Source organism: Salminus brasiliensis, chromosome 16, assembly GCF_030463535.1.
Source record: "Salminus brasiliensis chromosome 16, fSalBra1.hap2, whole genome shotgun sequence".
In the NCBI taxonomy this organism is placed as follows: domain Eukaryota; kingdom Metazoa; phylum Chordata; class Actinopteri; order Characiformes; family Bryconidae; genus Salminus; species Salminus brasiliensis.
This window is the reverse complement of record NC_132893.1, coordinates 25,832,174-25,853,502: the sequence shown is the minus strand read 5'-3', so window position 1 is coordinate 25,853,502 and position 21,329 is coordinate 25,832,174. Positions and strand designations below refer to the sequence as shown.

The following is a 21,329-nucleotide window of genomic DNA, read 5'->3' as shown; positions in this document are numbered from 1 at the left end:
GCACTGGCTTGGCTGTATCTACCCGGATACCACAAGAAACAAAATCCTGATTGGACAGTTTGCTTTGGAAGAGAACATCAGTTTGGTGGGTTTAAAAAAGCTTTTTTGGAGCCAATCGCAAGCTATAAAATAAAATAGACAAGACAAGCATTTTCACCATTTGTCTTGCCATCCTAATTTGACCCTTTTCAAAGTCAGAGGTGTCAAGTAACACAGTACAAATACTGTGTTACCTTACTAAAGTAGAAATACTTTATACTTTTCTATACTTTACTGGAGTAATTCTTTTTCAGCTTTTACTTCTCCTGACATTTTCACGCAATTATCTTTTTGCTCCTTACATTTTAAAAATCCAGATAAATCGCACCATACAGAAAGTGTGAATTTGATTAATATAATAAATAAAAAATAAAAAAGTTGATAACATGCCTGTGAAGTACAATTACAATACTTACAGGCAACTACTCATCATATTTTCCGCTCCAATGAACATGTTAATGCTCAGTAGCGCACATAGATGCTCCTTTAATATATTTGATATAACTAAAATGCATTACTTTTCAATGGGCAGATATGCAGCTGAAACAGACAGCTGAGTGCATCCCATGCATTTTTTTATATTAACATTAAATAAAACATTACAGTCATTATGGCTTTTAGAAAAATGTTGTTTTGGGGAGGTGGGGTAGTGCACTCTAGGCCCCTGTGGTGCAGCCTAAACTTTTGGCCTTTGTTTTCCTTACATTACTTTTACTTTTCTACTTTAAGTAGTTTTGAAACCAGTACTTTTACACTTTTACTTGAGTAAAAAGCTCAAGTTCATACTTCAACTTCTATAGAAGTCTTTTTAAACCCTAGTATCTCCACTTCTACCTGCGCAATGAATTTTAATACTTTTGATATCTTTGGTCAAAGTTGCTGACATCCTTAAGCTTCACTGGTTAACATCCAACCCTTTGACAGATGTAGATAAAGATAACGTTCACCTGCCATAATGTTATGGCTGATCAAAAGTGTAAAATCATTATTCTATTGATTAAAATAGTCTAGTATTTATTCTAAAACATTATTCTATTGAATTACGAATTCCCCCAAATCCCTTCAGGGTTGGTGTTTTTTTTTGTGACAGAAACAGAACAGTAATATTATGTGGAAGTTCAAAATAACCCCTCCACTGAATTACTTAGGGAACCAAAAGTGGTCCTTTTTTATGGCATTGCTTCAAAGAACTCTTTTAGTGCCTTTACTTTGAGTCGGCTTTTACCCATCCATCAAAACCAAGCCATTCAATTCACACTTGTAATGCATCCTTATTACTAACACAACTTTACTTCATACAGGTTTTAATATTTCATATTCCAGTACACATATTTTCAAAAACGCTATGTACACAATCTTTGTCTTTTAAGAAGTCAGTGCAAATCATTTGATTTGAATACAACTTTACGATGAATTACATTAAACAGTTTAATGCAAACAAATTAACAAAAACATTACACTTAATATAAAAAAAGATCAATTTCAGTAGTAGATTATTAATATAACAAAACAAAATAAAAGAGAGGTCTGATAAGGGGACTACTGTGGCACTCGGCCAAGAGCCGAGAGAAATAGAGAGAATAATCGTGAACTGTTACAGACAAGGTAAAAGTCACTGATTACCTATTAGCATAACTAGCCAAGTCCAGATTATCACTCAACATAACGCAATGTAAGACAGTTAGAGACACAGAGAAGAATTCACTATAACAGGGCTGGGGTTCCACATTTGGGTAATATTTAATACTATTTAGACAAGATTTACTAATCCAACTTCTTCATGTTAAATATGTCATATAGTGGCACAATGTAGCAAGATCAAAACAATACTAAACCATTGTACTTGCTTCACTCACTGCTCTCTGACTGGATTCTCTTGGCGTACAGAATATTAACATTAATATTACAGCACAAATATACAGGCCCACGCTGTAAAATGCTTCATGTTTAGCCACAGATCGCTGGAAAGTGGAAGAGAGGCCAACCCTTTACACATTTTCTTTTGCGTTCTAAGAATAAACAAAGTGCTCAGACATTTCCTCGGTGACATGCTGACGCAATTTACCATTCTGGTATCCTGAGCGAAGACAACAATGACAGTACAATGGCACAAACTGTACTACAAGACTTGTTGGCACAGACACAGACAAAAAAAATAAAAAAGCAGAACGGTTATGTCATATGCTTCAATGACATACTTTGTAAACAAGCGTGGAATGACATTCAACATGTGGATAAAAATGTTTAGCCAAAATGTGCAACATCGCAGAATGGGACCATAAAATGACAGCAACTTAAAGCATAAAAGTGCATCCAGTACGTTTTAACATCTTATAACACAAGATAAAATGCTTGCAACCCTCCACTTTTCTTTACAAAGAAATATTTAGAATGATCAACGTATGTAATCTACATAAAATACCCATGATCAAAATAATAATCAAAAAAAAGTTAGCATGATCAATGCCACAAATTATTTAAGAGATTCTAAACAATAAATAGACTTAGTACCAACCGCATCTTTTTATACGCACACTGGTGTTAATGACGATCGTTTGTCACACATGGTTTGTACAGTATGTGACCGGCACTTACTAATTTAATCTGTACATCACAAATCACAACAGATCAACATGAACAAATTAAATATAAAAATTAAAAACAAAAAGCATAATACACTTGTGTGAGAAAGACAAACAAACAAGACAGTCCGGAGAACAGATGCTTTCTTGAATTGTCTGACATAGCAAGCCTGAAATAACTGGACAGTACCACAGTTTGGCTAAAACAGAAAAGAAAAAAGGGGGAGAGAGAGAGAGAGAAAAAAAAAAAAAGCAGCTCCTCTCAATCTGAGAGACACTTTCAAGAGCACTGAAGAGCATCACTGAAGAACGCAGTACTTCTTGTAGTCAGTTTCAAAATCCTCATCCATGCTGCTGGTGTCAGCCATCTTTTTTCCATCAGTCTTTGGCATGAACAGAGAGTAATCCACTCCCTGCTGCTCGTAGAAGAGGATGTACGCCGAGTCTGTGTCAATCTCCTCTGGATTCACCTCCTGCATTCAATAAACACACAGATTCAAAATGATGTGAACAATTAAGGGGACTGTGTGTATATACATATGTATGTATTCATGTATGTGTTTATATACTGAATGAGTACAAGACACCTTACCTTGCAGCTGCTGTCATTATAACAGTACCATTTGTCATTGGAGTTTTTGGCATATGTGACATAATGGCCTCCTCCAAGTATCCCTGAGTGACACTGCAAACATAAGAAGCAATAATTACCTTAGGACTGAAAAAGGGCATCATGTGCATTAAGCGTTTTCCCAACATCCTGCAAACTAAATAAGATCTGTAATCCCAGTTGAATGTGAAGGTAGAAGGACTTGTGGAAGGTGTGTGTGATGGGTTCAAATAAAGAAAAGTGATCATCAATCAATTTGTTACAGCCCACTAATCCCCTAATCTGTACACAGTAGGGCCAGATTAAATCGGGACTGTGCGAAATTTACTTATGACACACCAATAATGTGTCAACCACATTGAGGAATGTGGTGATATTCTGAACAATAACTAAACACACTGTTGGGCACTAAGGGGCGCTATTAACTCATTTTATGAATATAGGGCATTTCCCAAAAAACAATAACATGTGAAAGTCACATGTCGCATCAGTGCACCAGCAATACTGTATTTATATTATTTAAGGCAGAGGTTAAGAAATAACCTCAATTTGCTCTGAGGGAGGTTTTCTTTTCCACTGTCGCTTCTGGCTTACTCACTACAGGCTCAGACCTGGATCTCTGCAAAGCTACTATGTGACAATGCCCAATGCGAAAAGCATCACATGTATTTAAATTCATTTGATATCTGTAAGTATTGTTTAATATTTCATATTTAGAATGCATTTACAGTGACATCAGCACACATGATCAAATATTAAATTTTTAGCTCCTTAAAATTTTCATCAGAGACAAACTTCTGAAATTAGTCCATATTTCAAAATTGGGAATTTTAGACCTTTCATAAGCAAAAACAATAAAACAAGACTAAAGACTAAAGCCAAAGTGCAGACACTCACTGATATTGCATACAGGTCATAGACTGGCTCCAGGCAGATCCTTTCTCTTTGGTCCTGTGAGGCCTCCAGGTCCATGCTGTCTTCAGTGCAGCCGTTGCTCTCCAGTTCCGAAACAGATGTGCCATTGTCAAAGTCTCTGCTCGCGTCCTCACCCAGTGCCGAGTCCAGGCCCGTGGCTTCAGCCTCAGTCTGCGCCTCAGGCTTAGTACTGCAGGGCTCCAGCTCCAGAGGGCTTTCCCTGCCACTGTCCAAGCTTTCTTTACTGAGGGACAGCTGTAGCCTGGAATCCAGACGGGACGCCTGCTTCTGTCCCTGCTTCCGACCATCACCTTTGGGGCTGCTAGTGGGGCTGCCGCCTCTGCTCAGGGATAAAGACAACAACCTCCCAGAACCTGGAGAATCTGTGAAAGATGGACACACAAAAAAAATCCATGCTCATCAATGTTCATCAACTTTTGATCATAAAGTTTTTCTGTTCTAAACATACATTTCGGTTGCAGGGCTGACCTTTCAAGCTACTGAATGTGGAGTTTGAGGGTGGCTCTCCTACTCCAGAGTTTGGCCCATGTTCCTGTTCCGACAGCTCCTCTCCCAAACAGCTTCTCCACCCCTGCTGGCTGTGGTCTGCTTCCCGAGGGGTCAAAAATGCACTGGGATCAAAGTTATCCCTGGGAAACCGCACGATTTTCTGAGATTTAATCCAGCGTCCGTTGACAAACTGGAACCGCTTCAAATGTACAATCTGTAACAGCGAACAGTGAACAAAATGGCACTATAATGTTACCAGCACTATAAAGGTTCTGACGATGAAAACTAAACATTTCTCACATTTCATATTATGACTTATACTGTTTTAAGTAGATTAAAACACATATTCCAGTGCCTAATCCAGGACATTTGCTGAGAAAGGTGCAGTGTTAGTACCAGTATTGGTGGAAGTCTCCAGATGTCCAGCTTCTTAGTGGCCAGGCGGTGGGTCTTGCACTTGGAGCAGTAGTACAGTTCGTTTTCCCCTAGCTCTTCCTCAGTGGTAAAGGCCCTCAGACAACTGTCCAGACTGATAGGTTCTGCTTGTGCACGGCGACTCAGTTCCACACTCACATGCTCCTCCACCAGCTGCAGGGACATAAAACATACTCTGAAGGACTTTTATCACCGCTCTATAGACAATGGTACAATTAAATGAAAAGTTTGGCAAAAATCTAATTTACCCCAAATGCAGTTTATCATTTAAGACAAGTGTGGCATCTTATACATTCATTAGCGTGTCTTAGACCCTGTCTTAGACTGGTCTACAAGTCTTACCCTCTCTTGAGATGTCTGGTAGCGAAGGTGCAAGGCAGTAGGGTCCCAATCCACTGCTATACAAACATTGCCTACTGCTGCCCTGTCGTCATTACACTCTATGGTACAACCTCTGCAGAACCTGAGAGCAAGAGATTGAGGGTTAGTAGGTTACGGTTCTCCTCACTGAAGAAGCACTCGCCTGTTATTAATTCTATTGCAGTTATTTACTCATACCTGTACCATGGACACCATGCACAAGAGTTCCCATCTCCCTGAACTACACGCAGGGTGAATGGATACTGGTAGCCCAGACTGTCATCACTGAAGGAAAGGATAACAACAAAAGAAAATATATCATTTACTGTATATAGTGTGCACTTTTAGAGCAAATTAACGCTACTGATCAAAAGTACACAGAAGTTGATAAAAGTAAATTACAATGAAAAACAATAGTATAACTTAAAAAAAACAGTATGTTCACTTGCATTATCTAGCAAATTTAGTCAGGACATTTTTCTTACGCCAGGGACATTGGTTAATGAAATAAACATTCACTTGTGACTTCTACTATATACTACCAACACTGCATTAAAAATTGTTGAAACTATTAGCTGAGGTCCATAGTAGTCCAATAGTAAGTGCTGCAGCAGAATAGCCAAAGAAAGCCAAGTGGTGTACACTTTCACTAAATAAACCATTACAATCTATTCTGAGATATTACCAACATACAGCTTAGACACTGACCAGTCTTGGGCATGGTTGCTTGACTCCTGAGGGGGTAAAGGACTGGCTAGCCGGGACACTTGTGTCCACACGGTGTTGTACAAGTCTCGGCTACGTGTATCTGCTGTGCAGGGAACAATCAGTGGCATGCCAAACAGACTGGGCCGGTTTTTCTGAGAGGAGAGGAAGTATAACTCGGCACGCATCTGGGGGGGAGGGGAAATGGAGAGGGGGGAAAAATGCATAAACATCAGTCATTCTTAAAATATATAGATTTGTATAATTCTTAATTTTGTCTGTAACAAACACACTGACACAATACATTTTTAAGAACTAGCTGCAGTTCTCACCATTTTCCGGTGGATGGCAATAATGTATCCAGTGAACGGCCCGGTGGGGGGTGTCATAATATGGCCATTAGGGACACCGTTGGCAGGGCTACCATCTGTACTACAGAGTACCACAGTATTTGGCATGCCTTTGGGTATTATATCGAGCCTCAGGGATGTACCGCTGGAGACTGAAGGGCTGGTTCCATTTGCTACCCTTGAAATGGCTTCTGTTAATATAATAAGAAGCAAATGGGAAATCTAACAGCAGGCAATGAAAAGAGCAATGATCATCCTATCCTATCTTTTGACCTTGAACCTTGACGTTGCTACATTCTACATTATAACACCAGGACTATATACTTTAATAACTGCACTCATGTTGTAGACTGCTACCACCATAAGAAGAGCCTTTTCCCCCCTCCTCTTGTAAAGTTACCAAATCACATACCAGGTTTTCTTATACAAGCTATTAAATGCTAAATAACACATTAAAATATCCAAGGATAAAGAGACCTTTCAGTCTTACCCATGCCCACTTCTTTCGGAGATGAATCGGTTGAGGAGGATGCAGGCAGGGGGATTTCAAATGCACACAGGAAGCCACTCACTGCACGTCGTACTTTCTGATTATCTAATGGAAAATTCTAAAACGGAGAAGCGATCAGTGAGTCTAGGGCATAAACAGAGCGGCTTCAAGAAAGCAGGGAGTATTCTGCATGAGTACCTTAATGCAGGACAAATGGATCTCCACCAGAAGGATCTGCTCCGGCTTCAGATGGCACAGCTCACTAAGCAGAGTCTTGAGACCAGAGTATTTCTCGTCCACATTTAGTCTGAGTCCATACCGCACTGGTGTAGAGCCATCCAACCTTATAACTGCATACAGATATAATACAGTTTAAAAAAAAAAAAACAGTATATTAGACCCAATCAACAACCAACAGCGTATTTTACACTTCCATTCATACTCTAAACTACGTTGACGTAATTATGCAGTCAAAAACCCACCTATGATCTCTAGGTGCATTGAGTTGTCCATGGGCAAGGGAAGGGAGAGGAAGTTAAATGGGTCGAAGCGAGCACTGACATGCCCACAAGTTTTACACTTGACCCGAGACCTGAGTTGACCATGGAAAAGGTCAACCACAATAGAACGATTTCTTCTCAAATGATTTTCCCAAGCCTGACAAAGCACAGGAAAAAAATGAATTACCATGTGTTCACTTGGGACACTACTGAACAATATTGGGTATGCATGCGACCTCACATGTGGTGGGAGTCACTGCGGCAACACAGACTGACCTAGTGGCAGCGTTAAGGTTCAGTATGAATGCCACTAACAAAAAGCAGAACAGAAGCTGTTGTGTGACTGACTGTACAAACAGATACAGCAAAAAAAGAGCTCTCCTTTTACAGACCGCCGTAAGCTAAAGAGAAGAGAAACTAATGCATTGCTGCAATCCAAAGAAATGACTGAAATCCAGCTATCAAAATGTGTGGGAGATGACTGAGTGATGAAGTCACGCTCTAAAAACAGATGGGGGAATAAAACAAGCCCACCACTATTGCATATTTAGCAACATGCTAAGTTCAAGTAAAAGGGAAAACAAGCAAACCTCTCCTAAATGAGCCTGAAAACAGTTGAAAACACTATGTTATCAGATGAGGTTTTTATCATATAAACAGCAGCTGGACGTTCCTGGCTACACATTGCTGTCTATGGAGCATTGGTTCTTTAGAAATTTGGATAAATCACTGTCGATTCCGAATGCCTTTAACTTTAGCAAATTATCGGCAATTTTATTTGCGGTTTGGCCATTTCTCCTAATAAAAGCAGCCGTGTTGCAGAATGTCAGGCCACGCAGTCTGACTAAAGGTGTTACAATAGGAACATAGCGTCCATGCATACCCCCTACTGCTTAACATGCTTGACACATCTTACTGAGCATTCCCAGATTCTAATATATTTTACATAATAAACCTTTTTTAAATTTTCAAATTGGTCCAAATACTCTTTATCCAACTATTAAGCAACATGCACTTATCCATGGTTCACATGTTTCCCCATCAAGTTCTATCCTGTATCATTAGCCACAGCATGTTTATATTGCAAAGCTGTGAAATTCACATTGCTCAGACCTGCCTAATGGGCAAAAGCGCTTGCACAACCACCTGAGGCTATTAGGTCACAGATGTAAGATGAAACCGGTTGCGCATTTGCAATAAAGGTTTTACAATACAATACAATAAATTTACACAATACACTGTGGAAAAATTATTATATTATTATATGCAAGTTTTACTCCAAAGTCTACAAATTCACAGAGACAGTCGAACCTCAGATGCAACTTCCCAATCAGGTCTGCCATCACTGTCCTTCAGCTCCACATAAGGTTTGTCATGGACACGATTCAGGTCCTCATGAAGGCCATCTAACAGAAAGGCCAGCAGTTCTTGAGAGTCTTGCTGTTGGAATCCATCAAAACGTGGAGCATACTTCGCTATAGTCCACTAAACATGAAGAGAACAACAACATGTCAAAATACTGAATAGGAGTCAGTGACCCATGTTTTTGCATTTAAGATCTGTAAGTCAGACGTCCATTAAGCTCATTACCACTGTTAAGGACCAGCATGTTGTTACTTACGTTACTTAAATGTAATAAACTGGCAGTTTCTCCAAATGTATTCAAGAGTCATCCTCAATTAGATGATGTTCAAGTGATTTATTTTGCTTTACTTACTGTAAATAACCTGTAGGATAATTACAACACTTTCAAGAGACTTTAATTACTCTGAAATGTACAGAAGAAAGTTTGGAGACATACCCGGAGTTTAAGTGGAGCAACACTTTTCTGAGTACCACTCCACAGTTCTTGGATCAAATCACCGTAGCATTTTGCCATGTGACCACGCATCCCGATAGGATTAGTTCTGTGGGAGAGAAATTAAAATGGTCCACACATTGTAAGCTCACAACAAAATTTGCAAGATTAAACAAATTCAGCTGGGAATACCACCCAAACAAGAACATGATTATAAACTGAAGTAACAAACTGAAAAAGTTCTGTCCACATATTGGCCACAAACTGATGAGCTTAAATAACCTCTACAGAATGCTTGTGCTTGTTCAATGTAAACTCTTGTTTGACCTAATGGGATATTGTAGCTCACAACTCAATTCTTTTTTAATAATACCTAAATATAGAACTTGTTTTTCATTTCAAATAGCAAGGTGTCTAATCAGTGGTTTTTCCAACCTCCTTATTTTGGATTAGCTAAAGCATAGTTCAGCTGGGTAATGCTGGTAATTCCTCAACTTTATCTACAGATCGCTACACCTTTCAACAGCTGCCACAGATAACACAATTGTGGGACAAGCTTGGCCAATTTGTCCAAATAAGTCAGACATATTCTTTGTCATGCATGAATACAATGAATGCAAAAGTGATCGAAAGGTGTTTGCACAGAGAACACACTCACCTGTTGAGTTCATAAAGGTGGGACCCAGAAATGAAGTACTCAGTGAGGGGCTTAGTGTTGCTCACACACTGGATACTAGAGTTCATGAAGCATGTGTTGCCAAGGTTACTAAGTCCCGAGGCTCCTTTCTCAGTGGGTACTATGGAAAAAGAAAAGCCACAATTAAAAACACACAAATGCAGGCATGCAGTACATGGTACACTGTTCTTTCCTCCATGATTGGGCACCTTTGTATCTATTTATTCGGCTGCTGTTGGCCAAGAACGACATCTCCTCTGGCCAGCTCATGTCTTTGTTGCGCACTATAAAAAAGGAATCAAATATGGTAAGTAAGACAAATAAACAAGCTCAAACGTTAAATATGATAAACAATGATGACCGTGACCGTGATGACAGTGATGACCAAATGTATCTGAGAACAGCACCTTCAATAACCATATACTGTTCATCTGGGATTTTAAGGGCTTCCAGTGAGTGATCCTCATCGTCAAGAAGGGTCAAATAATTCTGTTGGCGGACAGGTTATAGTCATTTGTATGCAGTTTAACATGAATATAGTAAAACACAAGAATGTCTCATTTTAAAGAAAGTAGTTGAGATCTTGTGAGCTAGTTTTAACTGGTTGTTTTCGCCCCCAGCCAGTGCATATGTGTGTTCAATTCAATCATCACCAGCTCTCAGTTTTATCATCTAATCAGGTGTTATTATATATAGGTATTATTATAGGTGTGATGATAATTATAAATACTACTAGACTCCCATGAGGAGAGCTTTGGAGTTTTCATTAACACAGTGATTTAAACCACTACTGTTTTTAGTATTTATTCAAATTTCAGTGTTTTATTACTAATAAATAATAAATTTAGTAAATGGATGGTGTTTTAGAGTAAATAAAACACTTACTGTCCAGATAGGGATCTTTTTCATTCAAATTTTTACATAAACATTTGCACTGTACTGCATGTATTGTGTTCATGTCTGTGTGTGTGTGTGCGCGCGTTTGTGCTCGTGTTTCACAGGCCTTTCACCTCATTGATGTAGAGCCACAGTCTCATATCCTCTTCTTTTATCCGTAGTCTCTGAGACAGGTACTCATGAATGTCCTTTATAGTGCCTACTCTGCTGAAGCATCCAGTGTAGACCAGCACCCGCTTCAGAGGGGCACTGGGAGACGGCATGTTACCTACAGCACAATGGGAGAGAAAGATTCCACAAACCTTATAAAAAAAATCATGCTGACCACAAAATGATATAACGAATTTTTGTGTTTAAAGCAAATTTGTAACACGCTTACTTTAACCATCTTATAATAAACTAAAATATATTAAATAGCAGCCAGTGCATCTCTCCAACCTTTGGTATTTTGCTTTAATGTGATAAGAAAAGGTCAAAGCCAAGCCTTTCAGTACCTCTACCTAACCATACACAAGGGACATCACATGACTGCGCTCAGAGCCTGCTGGTCTTGTGACTTTCATGTACGGCCACATATGTTCATTAAGCGCATGAAAAAGAAAAAAAACAAAAAAAACAAAAAAACAAAAAAACAGAGAGCTTGCGCAGTGTTTTCACCTCTTACAGACTCAGTGTAGTTTTTGCTGATTCATGACCTTTAATGTTTCCTCTGGCTTTCCTTTTCAGATCTAAACACACCCATACAAATATTCTTCATGTGGTGAGACACTATACTATGCAAACAATTCTTGAGACCGCACCAAGAGACATTTCCATTGAAAGCTTGGCATACCTTGCTTTATGGATTGCAGGCCTTCACAAAACATACATCAAATCACCCAGATTATGGCCCATTTGCATTGGCTTGATAATGATAGTAAAACGCTGTAATTTTATCAGAAACAGCAAGCTGACAGCTGCTTCACTAAACTATAAATAAACTATTCGCCTGCTCATCTCCTTTCAAAATACTTGAGTTTCACACATCAGGAATGGTGGCAAGTCTCACTCACTCATTATGCTTTTGCTGTGCTGATCTCAGATATAACACAGTCTCTTTACTGAGGCTTTATACATGTTATTGTAATTTATTGGTTATGCTTTTTGATTAAGAGAATGAAGATTAAGCTCTATAGTTGTAGTATATCTACAGTGCTCAGCCTCACCCATGTTGATCCAGCCATTAGACTGAGGTGTGCGGGCTGGAGGCTGCTGCCTCAGGAAGAGCAGGTGTCTGGGAAAGAGTTCTAATTCTGCATTGTCCAAATCTCTTGTCCTGATCACCTGTCCAACAGAAAAAAAATCATTATACTGAAAGACTACGGAGACACTGCGATGAAAGACAGGTGAGATTTACCATGCTAATACTATACGTACCGGCCGTGGAAGGCTGAGGTTTGCACCATACCAGTGGTAGAGAGCCCTCCAGACTGGCTCAGGAACTACTTCAAAGTCCTGGCCCAGATGCAGGCTGGGAGAGCGCCTCAACAGACCCCCTTCCATTGTCAGTGTAGGGGCCTGATAGATAGAACAATAAAGTCACAATAGTAATGACATGACATATCTTCACATGCAGGACAGCACTAAAGCAGCATGACTCCTTAAGCTTAATACTCATTACGACTATGGAAATTGTGCAGTTATGAGAGTGTGGTCCCTGCACTCCTATGCAGTTTAAGGGAATATAGAGATACAGTCAATGGAGGGTGGAAAAATAAACTCACATAAATCATTTCAGCAAAGTCTTTACCAGCAATATTTGATATTCACCTTGAGAGGCTCTGAGGTAACCAGCGGCTGGTTGTCTATAGCACCGGGCCTGAGGGCCGCCATGTTTCCATCTGCCCCCAGGAAGCTCTGACTATCTGTCTCTGCAGATTCAGTTTGACGAGAGAAGCAGATATCTGTGGCAGTCGAGCTAGACGGGAGGACACCTGTACGTGAAAGAAGCCAAGAGTATGAGGAAGATGCGATGACTTCAATGGCTGTTGCTTATAGAAGCAGAATTAGAAATTTTACATGAAAACTTACTGCCACTTATGGTCTCTGATGCTTCGGATGCACTGGAGATATTGTCAGAGAACTTCTCTTCAGAAGAAGAGTGTGAGCTGGTCAAGCTCTCCCCCTGGCCACTCTGTTCCACCCCAGCTGATGATGTAGGACTTCTGCCTGCAGCAAATACTGACGGCTGTTCCACCACTATCACCTTGCTGTCCTAAAAGCGACATGTCACCAAGATCAGCTGCTATGTACATTGGACTGTACATTCAATACCAGCACTTGCCACTGGGGGGGATCTTTATCCTCCTTTAGCAGACCCACGGACCATTCTGTTGGCAAAGCTTTTCTATAAAGAATACATAAGCCGTGTTCGCGCAACTAAAACAACTGTCAGCAATGGGTGCTTCCCGTCATTCATTTGAAGTGGTGTCTGGGTAAGCATATTTCAACTGTGAACATCAAACAAGGAGGGACTTTTTGGATATAAACCATGTAACTGTGTTAAGCTTACATATTTCACATAATCCTTCCACTGCTGCCACCACTGTGTGGAGATGAGGAACCAGTAGTCTCCAGGCTGGAGACCATGCCGGCTCTCTCTCTCTAACCAGCCCCTGCACGCAGAGCACAAACCACTAATCAGCGCAGTAACTTCACACTATTAGTCTGAACACACTGTGTTACGTAGACGAGACACGATAAATAGAAAACAGAAAGACATGATATCAACCTGATGATCTGCCCTTCCTCCTCTGGAGTGGCAGGCCGCAGTCCAAGAACAATGTGACATACCTGGAGAGAGAGAGAGAGAGAGAGTGTCATAAAGAGAAAAACTAGTGCCTTAGTCATGTCAAATGATAACCCAGTTCTGGGACACAGATATCATAGTAGAAGATTAATATGCTCATGCAGAGCTGTTCATCTGTACCTGAAAGAGAAGGTTGAGAAATTCTGCAGCAAGCGCACTCTGCACACTCCATATCTGATAGTCTTCAAGCGTCAGATGGCCTTTCTATGTATCGGAGCGAAAAGACTCTTTTATGCATGTCATTAACGAGTTCAGTAACATTATTATCAGATTAGTGATATTGTGTTATTGTCAGTGATATTAAAAACAAGCAGGCTTTTTATACAAGTGAAGGAATTTGAACATGAAATATTTATATTTTCTCCATGTGTTTTAGTGAAAACAGCAAATAAATATTACATTTATGTTGCATAGGAAACACAATAATAATACAAAAATCATAATAACTACAGACTTCTGAGGGCTAAAGAAATACCAACACAAATACCTTGGTAGTGTCATGTGCTCTCAGAATGTCTTCAACAATATCAGACACGCTTGATTCCAACTCCTGCAAGAAGAGAAGAAAGTAAATATGCAGTTGCAGAGAATCTAAAAACAATAAATAATTGATACATAAAAAAAAAATTTATAAATTTGAAGGGTGTTCTACATGACACGGAAACCTAAAGCTATACAGATTTAATGCCCTTCACAGGGTCACTTACAGGGATGGAGTCTGTACGATTGTCCCTCCATACCTCCAGTAGCGCATCAACCATTTCATGGATTTCTTCTTGACACAAAACTCCATCACGATCAACATCAAACACCTTAAAACAAACTGTTCCAAAGAAAAAAGGACGGCATGAACGAGTTTTATTACTTACAGTATATTACCACAGTATAAATGTTAAGCCTACCAAGAATCCAGGTGAATTTGCTATATTATGCTCTCTAAAATTAAAGTAACTAAAACTATCTGAGGTTTAGATCTTTAGCATCAGATTTTCTAATTCAAAGCCTATTTCCAGTTACACTTTAATTCAATCTCTAAAATGCATCACTGAAACAGCATGTTCAACCACTTACACTTCTGTCTCTCAGCCAAAGGTCCTCTACAGCATGCGGACAACCCACAGGAGATCTCTTTAAAGTCTATGTGATTGTCTCTGTTCTCATCAAACGCATGGAATAAACCTAAGGGAATGAAAGGTGCACCAATGACTCATGACTCTTTACTTCATGTTACAGCTGATGTTATTGATAGGTTAACGAAACTAACTGAAAAATATCATTAAATCTAACTAGTAATCAAAGTTTAATAAAATGTCATGTCATCATACCTTCACTTATGGACGGATGAATAGGAGGAGAAACCAATGGGATAAACGTTTCCAAGTCAAATCGCCCAGTTCTTGACTGAGCTTTCAGTAACCAGTACCGCTTCTCCAGGTCAATGATGTCTGATTCTTCTACTGCTCGACATAATCACAGTAATTTATTATTTTTAAGAAAAACTAAACTCATGGCAAAACTTGATACAATATATAATGGCAGATGGCAGACCAAGTCTAGCATTGGACTAAACTGCAGTGACCCAAGTGAATCACCATAATCAATTTTGTTTAGCCTAGGATTAGGCTTAATATGATCAGTGGGGAAGTTGGTTGTATACTAATTTATCATTTGTTGAAATTAGTTCTGCTACACTGGGTAGTACAGGCCATGGTTAGAGTTGTGGTTATTTAATGCCTACAGGCTATGTGGAACTGCAACAGTGCACTCACAGTGTGTGACCCCAGCTAAGGTCTGATAGAAGGTGGGTGTGTCGCTGTCATCGGTCAGGGTCACACACACCCCGCTTGACAACAGCCAGCGGGAGAAAGTGAAAGCATCCTTGTTCTGGAGCAGCCAGCTCTTAAACTTCTCATAATTTACCTTCTCTGCCTGCCAGAGTCCAGAGTGGAGGAAGGAAAAAAACACAGAGGCAAACCATTAGTGCTTTATGCTGCAGAATCACACTCAAATTCAGAAGTTGCCCAATTACAGGAATGCTTACACGCTTAAAAAAGGGGTTCTTCGAGGGTTCTTTACTAAGAGCAATGGATTAGTTCTGTATAGTACCATGACAACTTAAAGAGCCCTCTAGATGGTTAAATGGTTATTCGCATTGGTGGAAAAAGTCAGAGAACCCTTATCAATACCATACAGAAGAATAGTTTTGAACCCATATTTGTTCTGCAAATGGAACACAACTAAACAGACGATCCACCAAAAGATCCACTACTTTACAATTATACATCCAAAAGCATTGTTAGATTCTGCTGGAGAATTTAAACTCACATAGATCCCTAAGCTCTTAGGGATTCTTTTACTATTTTACACTCAATGACTCGCGTAGGAAAAAAAAACTACACTGAATGGATCTGTTTATTCTCCCACTTGAGAAAGCAGCTAACCTCTGTAAAGCACTTCCTGAGGGAGGGATGTACTTCTCCATCCACAGCTTGCAGCATGGCTTCAATGTCTTCACGTGTAGCATAGCTGCCGGATTCACTGGCAAAAAGACTGAAAATATCTGCAAGAGATTTAAAAAAAATGCATCATCATTCATCATCATTTTGAGCTCCCCCTCTTCTTTCTCATTACTTTGTATGTCTGTAGTATCAGTTTACACATGCACAGGCTGAAAATCAACTGACGGTTTAAGGAGGTCACTCACATCTTGCCTTTTCTTCATCGCGTCCTCTTGTCAGCAGCACTAAGCCAACGATAAGGTTGTTGAAATGCAGGCCTTTCAATGTGCCACCAAATGAACTGTAGATTACCTAAAGAAGAAAGAACAGAAAGACTCATTCATGTCTAATTTTAGTAAGATAAGGAAAAATGCCTCAGAGCTTGGGCTGGTCTGGTCTAATGTAATAACATTTTGGATCAACATCTAAAAGCAGCCTTTTGATGCCCCCCCCCCCATGTAATTTTTCCATCCACAATCAAATTAGGATTTTCTATGGCTTTTTTTATAAACAGTAGTCTTGTGTAACAGAGATAACCTACAATCAGATTTGTGCTCTGGAAACAACCTACAGGAAACCTAAAATTTCAGAAATGGGCATTAATGGCATAATGGAAAGGTGGTCCTTAGCAAATCATTACAAAATAAATCATTCAATTTGATTGGATTCATTCACAATTTAACTCCTTCATCTTGCGTATTGCTGCTTTGCTCATTTTTATTTTATGAATTTGTTTCAGATATACTGTTAAAATACTATTTTAGCAAGATGTTTGCTTTGAGGTTCTGAACCTTTTTTATACATATTTGAGAAAACTGTATGTGTTACACTACAAGGATGCCTGATCCATTCTAGTGCTTCAGGAATGGTATATTTGTCCAGGCATATTTAAATGGATTAAATATAGGCTATTTTAGGTTTGACCCAATTCTGTTTTTTTAAACTAACTGAGATCAGGGAGGTCAGTTACACTCCATTATCTAGGTTCCAAATTATAAACTGTTTTTAAAAAACTGGGTTTTTATGTCAGTATTAATTAACAGCACATCTTACCACAAATTACAATTTGTGTGGCTGTATCATCTATAACAGCACAAAGATTGGATCGGTTCTGGCCAATACTTTTAAGATATCAGATTTGATCAGGTGGCAAGAGAACTGAACTGGGACAGCCACAAATGACGTTTAAAAGGGTAGGCTTGACAAAGGACAACATGCACAACAGTGCAACTAACACTGAATCAAAACTGCAAGTACAATCTAGTCAGACAGATATGGGTCCTGTAGAGGAACAGGAAGTGGGCATGTGCCGCCAAATTCATAAGAACTGAAGCATACACTGACAGTTATTTGCACAAACGCAGAAAGAGTGAAGAGTAAAACCCAGGCTGTAGGAGAGGGTGTTGAGTCATATAGTGTACAACAGCAGGCTAAATTCTAAGTATTCTAATGTACTTCTGTACAAAGTATTGTGACTTCTGCTCTAAAAGAACTGTATGTTCTGCATGTCAGCTCAATGTGACTCTGCATTCGTTGTTTAACTCTGCAAAGCAGGTTTGACAGTTTTGCTATCGAGCCTGAAACCTCAGCTTCCAGCCAAATATGTTTTCTGGAAAGAGAACAACACTGCAGAGGAATATGGGGGATGGGAGGTGTTTCGGTCATTTGAAAGTAGAGCACATTTCAGAGATACGACATTTCAGAGCACATTTCAGAGATACGACAAGATATGTGGACAAAAGTATTAGGACACCAGCTCAACAGTAACTGTCTCTACTGTCCAGAGAGGTGAGCTGGGAGTGTGCATTTGCATCTGTGTCAGCAATGAAAAAAAAAGCAGCTGAATGCATTCATTAGAAGGGGTGTCTAAATAATTAGACATTCAGTGTATGTCCCCCTCACACATTGCCAACTCTAGTTTCTTCTACTGGAAAGTTAATCTACAGGGCTTTGGAAATAGGGCAATGTTTACTGTCCTGAGAAAGCTTTTCTTATAACATTGCTGTGAGAACCTGACAGCATTCAGGCACCAGCTGCATGAAAAGTTCAAGTTCTAACAAATGCCACTCCAACCCATTCCAACGGTATTGCGTGGAGAGCCATCACAAGAGTACGCAGTTTCACTGCTCCACAGTCTAACGCAGGGGGGGCTTTATACGAGTCTAGGCACCATCTGACACTGGACATGATGTGTGGCTTCAGAGCACCCTGTTCTATTGGCAAGGCTCTTCTACGAAGATCAGAAGAGATGTGCTGTGTGTATGCATCTGAACGCCTGTGTCAGCAACGAGTGACCCCTACAGTACATTTAATTAATGAAAAGGGGTGTCTGGAAACTTTTAGACTAGGGTAGATGATTGCTTATATACCCTCAACCCCAAATACGAACATGGCATATGAATTTCAAATAACATATTAAGCCATTAATACACTATTAATGAAAAACAACATTTAAACTACAGACTTTTTCTGACTGAGTACAAATGTACGCACTACATTACAGACAACCTTATTCATGCATAATGCTGGCTACACTGCCACATCATATAGAGCATGCCCATTTTTGTACCTGTGCAAGGTTACCAGGCTCACTCTAAGGCTTTCCTCCATATTTTAAATAGTGAAAATCGGATAAATTAAACTTATATATCCTACATAATTCAAAATAATGATACAACACGCTACATAATGCGCAAGATACAACAACATTGTTACATGTTTAGCCGATATAATATAATATGAACAGCTAAAGCATAAGCAAATTAGACTAATACACAACCAACTGTGTATATATATATATATATATATATATATATTCAAGCCAATATGTCACTTTAAATGACAAACACACCAAAAGAAAAGCTGTAACATCTCTATTGTTGCTTGTTACAATGGAAACATCATGTATCCCATGATGAAGCAAACATCAAATAAGCAACCAATTCAACCCGACCGTTAAGCATCCATGGCTACTGTGCAGATGCTGGTGGAGGGTGCTTACAGGCAAATCTGCTGCAACCTGTCAAAGCCAATTATCACATGCTGAAACTCGCAAAGCCACATTCCACATTGCCAACACACATACAGGCCATATTTTAGCACTGTGAACTCGAGGAATTCACAACAACCGCTAGGACTCCGGCCTCCGGAGATACGGACCAGTCGTACCTCTGAGATATTCAGAGGAACCATGTCCCCCAGCACTTCCTTATAGAAGCATTGCTGACTCATGTAGCAGGACAATCCACATGTCCTCCTGAAAGCATCCCTCAGCCGTTTGAGCTCGACATCAGTCACTGAAAAAAAGGAGAGAGAGAAACACAGCCGATTGAGAACCTAACACAGGACGAGATGGGAAGAAAACAACACTTAAAAGACAAGCTGCAGCATGCATTGAACACAGTCTGAGGCATCAATACACAAATTATTCACACACACTCCGCACGATTTGGTCTTCCAAGCAAAATGATATAAATTAAACATCAGGCTGCATATTTTAAATCAGTGCTCCAGCCAGAGATATGCTGCAGTTGTAGAAATAAGGGAGGAGGTGATAACAGTGGTGTTAACAGTCTCCAGTGCGTTTAAGAAGCAAACACGACGTGTAACAGAGAGCTGTGTAGTTAAAGGTTATCACTGCAGGTTCTGGAGGGTTTAAGAGAGCGGAATCGCACTGACAGTAATTGCGCAATAGGTTATCCAAATGCACACACCATAAACAAGCCAGCTACCGTTAAAGACGAGGCCTGGGGGCTAAAAGGACACTTAAAGGGAAGGCAGCAAATTATAATGCATGTTATTTTAGCTGGTTTAGAGACAGTAATATAGGTTAATTCAGAGAGTAATGCGCTTCTTGTCTGTTGCTGCAGATGTTGTAGCTAGCTGTTAGCTAGCTATCCATCTAGCGCAGACGGCTAACCAGTGAGCTAAATGACAGCTCAGCTGTCTGTCTGGTTGAGAGGGTAAACAGAGGAAAGCTAAACTGACAGTGACACTGCAAAGCAACGGTGTGAGGCCCAGAGACGTGTACTAAACTATTTAAGACTAATGACGGCATCGCTTTTGTCAACAGCTAGCTAGCCAGATAGATAAGCGCAGGCTGACAGCTGACTAGCGCGCTAAGCTGCTGCTGCTGCTGCTGCTGCTGCTGCTGTTGTTGTTAGCATGCTAAGCCCCATAGTTGCGAGTGTAGCTAGCCAGCCTGCTAACAAGGCTAGCATCGTAAACATGGACAGCAGGCTTTGTTAAATGCGTGTAAGGTGCTAAACTTACCCCTCTTAATCGCCTCGTCATAAGAGAGGAAACCAATCCTTGATTCTTTGGCCCCCATGTTTTCTTCATTTCATAACATAAAGGAAAGCATAGCGCGACTTAGCTTAGCTGCGCCACCGCATACGAGTAACTGGCTCTCCGCTCTTCTCCTGACTGGCCGGACAAAACCGAGTCGTGACGTGGGAGCTAACGAGGGTCGGCGGAGAGGAGCGTAAAACAAATCACGGTGCCGCATTCAAGCCATCTCTGAATTACTTAATTAGTTAATTCGCCATCGATAGGAATTGTGCAGAGTAGCCGAAATCCAAATTCAAGTATAAGAGCGTTATTTTTTGTGGAAAAGAAGACAAGGCAGTATCTGTGTCTGTAAGCAGGTGAAAAACTACAGGGAAAGATGGAAAGCCCTGCATCTTATACTTCGGGTTCCACACAGGGTCCAGTCCGTTCCCCTCACCCCTGTTCTAACCCACTTCCCTCCGCCAGAGCCTCGCGAGGTTAGGGCCCCTCAACCACCAAATGCTTTAATCCTGCTGTGAGCAGAACACAGCAAGCGCTACGGTCTGATTCTGGCTTGATAAAGACCCAGAAGCACAATATAGCACCATGTTCATGATAATCAGACTGAGTCACTGACATGACTTAAAATAATCATTATAATGACACAGAGAGATTTCTTTTCTAATGTATAAATCCTCCTGGAGAACAACATTTACATTTATGGCATTTAGCTGACGCTCTTATCCAGAGCAACTTACAAGGTAACTCATATTACAGAGGTGGGTCAGTGTAGTATTAGGAGTCTTGCCCAAGGACTCTAATTGGTGTAGCGCAGCATAGTCACCCA

General features: G+C 40.1%; 1 protein-coding gene across 1 annotated transcript; it reads right to left on the bottom strand.

Moving 5' to 3' along the window:
- Positions 1 to 1,326: 1,326 nt before the first annotated feature.
- On the bottom strand, positions 1,327 to 20,667 carry LOC140536602 (ubiquitin carboxyl-terminal hydrolase 32-like). The gene is made up of 34 exons (XM_072658506.1): positions 20,486 to 20,667; positions 19,382 to 19,509; positions 16,420 to 16,525; positions 16,157 to 16,275; positions 15,485 to 15,644; positions 15,041 to 15,172; positions 14,787 to 14,894; positions 14,423 to 14,538; positions 14,203 to 14,265; positions 13,836 to 13,919; positions 13,638 to 13,699; positions 13,419 to 13,521; positions 12,938 to 13,121; positions 12,677 to 12,840; positions 12,284 to 12,424; positions 12,073 to 12,190; positions 10,981 to 11,135; positions 10,378 to 10,459; positions 10,180 to 10,254; positions 9,953 to 10,091; positions 9,298 to 9,403; positions 8,808 to 8,981; positions 7,479 to 7,653; positions 7,195 to 7,346; positions 6,997 to 7,114; positions 6,489 to 6,697; positions 6,160 to 6,344; positions 5,650 to 5,736; positions 5,434 to 5,554; positions 5,053 to 5,244; positions 4,636 to 4,870; positions 4,129 to 4,529; positions 3,214 to 3,306; positions 1,327 to 3,094 (listed from the first exon to the last, which is right to left on the bottom strand). Exons 1-34 carry the CDS (start codon positions 20,541 to 20,543, stop codon positions 2,921 to 2,923), a joined length of 4,719 nt encoding a protein of 1,572 aa, XP_072514607.1. The 5' UTR covers positions 20,544 to 20,667; the 3' UTR covers positions 1,327 to 2,920.
- Positions 20,668 to 21,329: the final 662 nt, after the last annotated feature.

What these genes read in the sequence shown, in the direction of transcription:
- LOC140536602 (XM_072658506.1), bottom strand. Translation starts at nt 20,543, where the DNA reads ATGGGGGCCAAAGAATCAAGGATTGGTTTCCTCTCTTATGACGAGGCG. An exon ending in CGATGAAGAAAAGGCAAGAT is followed by an intron (nt 16,276 to 16,419) that starts GTGAGTGACCTC and finishes AATCTCTTGCAG; the next exon opens with ATATTTTCAGTCTTTTTGCC. An exon ending in TCCGAAAGAAGTGGGCATGG is followed by an intron (nt 6,698 to 6,996) that starts GTAAGACTGAAA and finishes TTATATTAACAG; the next exon opens with AAGCCATTTCAAGGGTAGCA.